The sequence below is a fragment of the Nanorana parkeri genome, unplaced genomic scaffold (genome assembly GCF_000935625.1).
Source record: "Nanorana parkeri isolate BGI_ZX_2015 unplaced genomic scaffold, ASM93562v1 scaffold300, whole genome shotgun sequence".
NCBI lineage: Eukaryota > Metazoa > Chordata > Amphibia > Anura > Dicroglossidae > Nanorana > Nanorana parkeri.
This window is the reverse complement of record NW_017306568.1, coordinates 441,448-449,240: the sequence shown is the minus strand read 5'-3', so window position 1 is coordinate 449,240 and position 7,793 is coordinate 441,448. Positions and strand designations below refer to the sequence as shown.

Here is a 7,793-nt window from a genome sequence, read left to right as displayed (position 1 = left end):
AGATAGATAGATAGATAGATAGATAGATAGATAGATAGATAGATAGATAGATAGATAGATAGATAGATAGATAGATAGATATCATTCTTTTTTTTAAATACTTTGATACTTTTTTAACACTAAAATTGTGAAGTTTGGCCCCCAGCACAAGCCTCTTGTCTTCCCATCAGGCCTGATGGCATAAAAATGATGACAAATAGAAGATTGAATAGCATTTTAGATTGAATATTATTTAATTATATGCTTAATGATTTAACGAAATGAATATGCAGTTGCTCATTTGAATAATAATTAGCGTCATGTTTGATAAGTGAAGTGTAAAACAAATAATATGGAATTCCTCATTGGAGGTAATTTACACAAATTAATTGTGGAGTCTCCTTTACGGGTTATAGAAGAATGAATCCCATGGAGGGCCGGCCTGGGCAATATGCGGTGCTGAGAGAAGCACAGAACTGGCTGTATGTAGATAATAGGAGGGGATTACATAGGAGTACAGTAGAGCGGTGAGTATAATGAGGCTTAAAGGAGAACTATGGGGTTAAGTCTTTTCCCCATAGTTCTCCTTAGGGTAACGGGAGGGCACAAACTAGCGTCCTCCCGTCACCCTAGGCTCAGTATACCACGAGCTGTAGCTCGCGGTATACTGAGACGCCGCAGCTGAAGTGGATCCCGACAATTATGTCTGGATCCGCCCAGCTGCGTGAGTGACAGCTGGCTCTGCCTATCTAGAGGCAGAGCCAGCTGTACCCGCCCCCTCCCCTGTCCGTTCCGCCAGTCAGCGCTGGCGGATCGGAGCGGGGAGGGGGGAATCCAGCCCCTCCCCTGTCACGGCAGAGAGCCGTGACAGGATCGAGAGGTGAGCGAACGCCGGTATGTGTTCGCTCACCTCCCGATCTACTGAGCCGACATGTGACAGTCTCATTGTCACAGGTCGGCTAGATCTATGAGGTGAGTGAAAAGCACCCCCCTCATAGTTCTCCTTTAATGTAATTCTAGCAGGCATTGCTATTGCTGGCTGCCTTCGGAAAATGCTAGATGCCCGGCTGTTGTGCTGAGCTTCTGAGAGCTTTTTAAGTCACTGATCTCAAACAAGGCTGCAGATCAAAGATGGAGAAAAGTCAAAACTTCTGACATGTTTCAGGTCAGAGACTCAAAGTACTGAAACGAGAGGGCCAGCATGACAGTCAGGCAACTAACATTTTCAAAATAGGTAGCTTCTTTTTTTTTTTCTTACTATAACATTACCTTTAATGGAAACATGTGGCCGGGCTATGGACATTCAACTAGTTATATATTCATAACAAGCAGTAAATGAACTATAGAAAGAGCCCTCACTTACCTCTGTAGCTGCTTATATTGTGGAGTAATTCATCCTCAAAGATCACAGCAGAAGCATTTAGGTCAATCCCTCAGCAGCTCGCTAATTCCCCCTCCCAGCAGTGACATGGCAGCCTGTCAGTCTTCCAATGGCAAGTGTAACTACAGAGTAGGTACACAGGTAGAGGAAAGAGAGCAGAGTGCTGACACTGGGTTTGAAAAACTTAATTGCGTCTCTGCTGATCTCTAACAAGTCCTGGGACTTAATATGTCACAGGGATAGTGCCTATTCATTCAGTGGCATCGGGACTCTGGGGATCCTTCCAGTCCTGGCTGGCATGTACGTACTTCACTGTACCATATGTATGACAGAGCAGCGTTGCCACCTTTGTAATGGAGGGTGTTACTGTCACAAGAAATGTGCTTGGACTACAGAGCACCTCCCCTTCTGCTCCTTTCAACAGATATAACAAGATGTTTTCAATTATATATTTAAAGGTGAGGCACTGTGTTCTTTTAAAAAAAAAAATGCCCTTGCAGCGGGACCACTAAGGTCTAGATCAGTGGTTCTCAACCTGTGTAACCTCAGGACCCACATTTGCTCCTGGCCATTAAGTTATCACCCAAGTTGCTCTGCAATGGAACGAACGGCATTGAGGTGCAGATCCACCCAGTCTCCCTATCTTACGAGAACTAGAGTGGATCCTCAGCCTTGGGACCAGTGTGGCCTGCTGTGATGTGCTGGAGCTCCATCCATATGTGCATTGCTTGTACAACTCCCTTGCGTGCCCTGTAGAGGTAACAGCAGCCAGAATGTGACATCACTCCGGTTTAGCAAAACAAACGACAAACGCACTCAACAATTTGTTACCAGTTGTACAGTAAGGTGCACACGATATGGGCTTTGAACAGTAGAACAGTAGAAAGGCATCATGGCACACTCACAAACTAGCATGTAAAACAACTTGTCTCACCACTAAGGACAATAACAGAGGTTTGGATACACGTCTTCTGCAGAGGATGTGAAAGCCGCACTCCCGCGCCAAGGCACCTCATTATAGTGCGGTCCTAACTCTAAACTATGAGAGTCTCCATCTTGGAGCACATGGGGGCAGAAGCTTTCAAATTGGGTGCATGCACCCAATTTGAAATCTAGGTCGGCTAGAACTATGAGGTGAGTGAAAAGCGCTCACCTCATAGTTCTCCTTTAACGTAATTCTAGCAGGCATTGCTATTGCTGGCTGCCTTCTGAAAATGCTAGATGCCCGGCTGTTGTGCTGAGCTTCTGAGAGCTTTTTAAGTCACTGATCTCAAACAAGGCTGCAGATCAAAGATGGAGAAAAGTCAAAACTTCTGACATGTTTCAGGTCAGAGACTCAAAGTACTGAAACGAGAGGGCCAGCATGACAGTCAGGCAACTAACATTTTCAAAATAGGTAGCTTCTTTTTTTTTTTCTTACTATAACATTACCTTTAATGGAAACATGTGGCCGGGCAGCATGCCCCCAATTTGAAATCTTCTGCCCCCATGTGCTCCAAGATGGAGACTCTCATAGTTTAGAGTTAGGACCGCACTATAAGAGGTGCCATGGCGCGGCAGTGCGGCTTTCACATCCTCTGCAGAAGACGTGTATCCAAACCTCTGTTATTATCCTTAGTGGTGACACAAGTTGTTTTACATGCTGGTTTGTGAGTGTGCCATGATACCTTTCTACCTTTCTACTGTATCACTCCGGTTTAGGCACCTCTGCAAGGCACGCGAGGGAGCTGCAAGCAATGCACATATGGATGAAGTTCCCTCGCAGCCGTGGCCCCATCTCATCCCACCTCAAGCTGACACTCGGCACTGGGCAGCATATTTTGAATGGCTGCTTGGCCCGAGAACTGACAGTGCTGCTCTAGGGAGAGGCTGGGGAACCTCATCCAGAAAAGTGGATGGCATATGGTGACCCACTGAACAAGGGGTCGCGACCCACTTTTGGGTCAGGACCCACCATCTGAGAACCAAGGGTCTAGAGGTTAGAGGAATAAGCTGTAGTTTTTGCCTTATTCCTCACTCCGGCTTGCTTTGGCACTCTCCTCTCTGCTGCTCAGGGTTGTGGCCTGGCCCTTGGTGTCGTCATGTACAGTGCAGGACTACTGGCCCTGCCATGAATGTGATGACATCAGAGTGCAACCACCAGCCAGACCGCCAAAGAGAATCCGAAATAACAAATTTATTATATGCCTGAATATACCAAAAATATATTCGGGCATACATAAATCCATTTGCAAAACGAGCGGCAGCCATATGCGCCGCCATCCTTGAGTATATCTTGGTATACACCAAGATGTTGGCGGCCAAACATACGGGCGCCGCCATCTTGGTGTATACCAAGATATACTCAAAGATGGCGGTGCGCCTCTTCAGAACGTGCCGGTAGCCGATATGGCCAACGCTCGTTCAGCGTGTGACGTCACATTGAAAATGCAAAATGAGCTTGCGCGCCACCATCTTTAAGTGTATCTTGGTATACACCAAGATGGCGGCGCCCCCAAGTTCAGCCGCTGCCATCTCTGTGTATACCAAGATATACTCAAAGATGGTGGCGCGCCTGCGCTGAACGCGCCGGCGGCTGATATGACCGCCACTCGTTCTGCATTACATTCGGGCTCGGCCATCTTGGTGTATACCAAGATATACTCAAAGATGGCCGTCACTCGTTCTGCAGACAAATTTATGTATGCCTGAATATAGTGTTAGTATATTCGGGCATATAATAAATTCATTATTTCTGATTTGGACGAACCGCCGAATCAACTGATTTTCGTTGATTTTCAGGTTTGTCCGAATCCGAATGTGCATGTCTAGAATTTACCGACACTTTAATTCAGGCCCGTGTATTGATCAGATGTTAGCCAGTGGCGTCACAAGGGGGGTGCGGGGGAAGTGGCCCGCCCCGGGTGACACCATTGTAAGGGGTGACACCAAAATGACCCACAGTCATTTTGGTATCACTCCCCTCTGAAAAGTCGGGTGATCGGTCATGGACCAAACACCCGACAGTATCAGGAGAGAGGAGGGGACCCGGCGGCATACCTTATCCCGCCGGGTGACTGTACCCTCTCTGCCGGCGTCCATTGAGGCTAGCTTTCAGTCCTGGTCTGCATACAGGCTGCTCTGTACACTGAGTGCAGACTGCAGATAGGCTTAACATAAACAACACAATGCTTTTACCAGCTTGGGCCTGCGCTGACATCTCTAAAAGCAAAAGTAGGAGGATGTAAAGAGCTTATATTTGCAAAGTTGCTTGATATCTCTGCATATATTAAAAGAGCTAATGTGTTGTAATAGTACATTTCATATCCTCTAACGGAGTGGCATCTCGTCCCCGAGAAGAGAAAGCCTTTTCCGCGGCGGCCGCGCCGCGCCTCTGACGCCTGATATTTAATAAATGACGGATTGCGGGAATACTTGTAGCTTCACGGAGAAAAATGTCTCCTAATACTTTTGAGAAAACGTTATCGCCCTTCCAGCCCACCGGCAACGCGTAACCTTTTTATTGCGCAATTAGGGACATAGATTGCGGTGCAACCATGGATCTTAAAGTCACGGGGAAAATGCCAGTTTGGTAATCACTTTCAATTAGCTCTGAGCTAAGTAGGCGCTCGCAAAATGTCTTCCTCCTTTAATTTTGAATTAGGAAACGTCGGCGACATAATCTTTTCGGAGCGTGGATCATTGAAGGTAGTTTACGGGGAAAGTAAATCAGAGCCGGTGTCATTGTCCTAATCTGTGCCATGGCTTTTCGCAGAGGGATCTTGTTATGGCCTCGTTAGCCCGGAGACGTTTTTTGGCGGCCTTTGAGGCAAGCCAACCTTTCTATGACGAGTACGCGTCCGTTAGCTAGTATATAAAGTAACATAAATCAGCTAATTACAATATGTACTATATTACCAAAAGTATTGGGATGCCTTTACAAGCACATGAGCTCTAATGGCATCTCAGTCTTAGTCCATAGGGTTCAATATTGAGCTGGCCCGCACTTTGCCGCTATAGCAGCTTCATCTCTTCTGGGAAGGCGTCCACAAGGTTAGCAGGGCTCCTTTCCCTTGCAGGGTCCTATGGAACCACCCTTGTGTGTGCTAGTAAGCTGTGTGTGGCTCCTTTCCCTTGCAGGGTCCTCTGGAGCCACATGTGTGTTCGAGTAATCTATGACTCCACAAACACAAAGACACGGCAAGGCAAGACATTCCCTCTCCCCCACTAAAGCATTTTTTTCCCCATCTCGTTTTTTTTATTACTCCATGTGACATCATCACCAGGCTTGTAACATTTTTTTTGCAGGGAAAGATGCTGGAACTTCAGTTCTTACTGATGCATGAACATCTCCACAACTACATCTCCCAAAAGCCCTTTCCCTAGAGGCAGTGTATGGGCACGCTCATGGGAGCCGAGGCATCAGCATTGTTTTGCTAAGAAAGATAATCAATAGGGGGGTGGGTATTGGGGGAGTTGTGTAGCTCAGCAGGCAGCCATTGTCACCGGGACAGAAAGTAGGGGATCGTCTCTCTAATGGAGCAATAAATAGCAGTAAAAATACTTCCCTACTTTGCCCAAAGCTAGAAAAAAAAGTTTTTGGAAAAAGAAAACATTTAGAGGTCCACTTGTACAGCGTTAGCCGGGCAAATGCCTTTTGCACTGCACTAGTGCCCCTAGATGGCGCTCACGTGTATAGGAAAATCCTATATATGGGGCAGTAATGCAATGCGGACAGCATGAGCCTGGCTATGCACCTGGTGGGACTTTTATATGTGAACCCCTTAGTCTCCACAACAGTCCAACCCTGAAAGCTCCGGTGCTCTATAATGCAAACATGTGACCACAGCTGAAATGGCCAAGCTGCAGACAGGACAGGGGCCCTATCCATACATAACTATAAAATGTAAAACACAATAAGAATTGTGTTAGCTTTACCTACACTTCAACTTGTTAATATCACCACTGACTCTTCTACTATTTGTTACTTTTCTAGATCAAGATTACTCACAAAAACCAAGCCCCCATGCTGATGGGACCTCCCCCGAGGAACAGCCTCTTGACCTCCTTCATCAAAGGAACAATGAACAGGAACAAAGAATGAATATTTGCTAAAACTTGTACACATTAATTGAAAGTGGTGGTATCTTGACCTATTTCCGTGGGCCTCTTAAATACCAGTACTTTGAATAATGGGTTTGATTTTACATTTTGTTTTTTTCCTTTAAAGTTAAATTATAATTTTATTTATTGTGAAAGTTTTTTTTTTTTTATTAAGCATGTGCGGTCAGTGTTAATTTATATACAGCAACATAACAGCCTGTGAATCTGCATGCATTTTGTTTACTCAATTACACACTTGAATGCTAAAATCGTACCAGTTCACGGCGCACCCCGGACGTGGTGCAAGCGCCTCCCTTCATTGAGATAGGATATAACACAATACTTCTCAACCCTGTCCAGTGGCCGCTAGTGGTGCCGGCTTTAGCAGAAGCACAAGTGAAATAATAATAATGAATATTTTAAGGGGTTTCGAGTACTTGCCCAAATACTCAGCACCGATACCGATACTAGTATCATTATCGGTGCATCCCTAATATATATATAAATATAAATAATAAAAGTTAATATTTACCTTTTCAGGTAGCCAAAGAGATACGAGAGGGGGCTGTAGACTAAGCACTGAGAAGGAAAACATTCCGATTCTGGCTAAAGTCAGGAAAATACTGCCATTATTTGTTAGATAGATTGTAATAGAGCAAGGGTAGGCAAACTCTGACCCCCCCCCAGCTGTGGTGAAACTACTATAGGTGCATCGTGGAGTCATATCATGGTGGCATAGTGGTTAGTGCTCTTGCCTAGCCAATCCTGGGCAAGTCGCAATCTACAAGAAGTTTGCATGTTCTCCCTGTGGTTGTGTGGGTTTACTGTAGTTTCCTCCCACACTCCAAAGACATGCTGGTAGATAAATTGGCCCTCCTGTGTATGCAAGTGGGATAGGGACCTTAGATTGTAAGCTCCTTGAGGGCAGGCACTGATGTGAAAGTGCACTGTGTAAGTTGTTGACCCGTAAATGTCTGTGGTTGTCAGTCTTGCAAAGCCTCATGGGATTTGTAGTTGCACTACAGCTGATGGGTCAGATGTTCCCTACCCCTGCAACAAGGCATCCCCAGCATCTCTGTAGGTGTGTGAAAAAATCTGCTGCTTGTAAGATTGATCTGTGAGAGCTATAAATCATTCAATCAACATATTAATATCTTTTTTTATCTACTGCTATGACTACCAACTGTCTATTTTACATCTCAGCCTTACAAAATTACACTGTATCTAAAGGGTTTGCCGGGATGTCAAATTAGGTATGCACTTTCTTATGGGAGAGAAGTAAACATGGACAGCCTGCTGCTGGTATTGCAAAAGTTAGCTGCAAGCTAATCAACAAAGAAAATGGTAGCTT

The 7,793-nt window shown here is 45.4% G+C and overlaps 1 protein-coding gene across 1 annotated transcript in view; it reads left to right on the top strand.

The window, feature by feature from the left end:
• Positions 1 to 6,472, top strand: part of DGKB (diacylglycerol kinase beta) — a 374,677-nt gene extending 368,205 nt beyond the window's left edge. The window contains exon 28 of the mRNA XM_018557729.1: positions 6,336 to 6,472. Coding sequence (XP_018413231.1) covers positions 6,336 to 6,443 — 108 coding nt within the window. The 3' untranslated portion in view covers positions 6,444 to 6,472. The remainder of the gene's footprint in view (positions 1 to 6,335) is intronic.
• Positions 6,473 to 7,793: the final 1,321 nt, after the last annotated feature.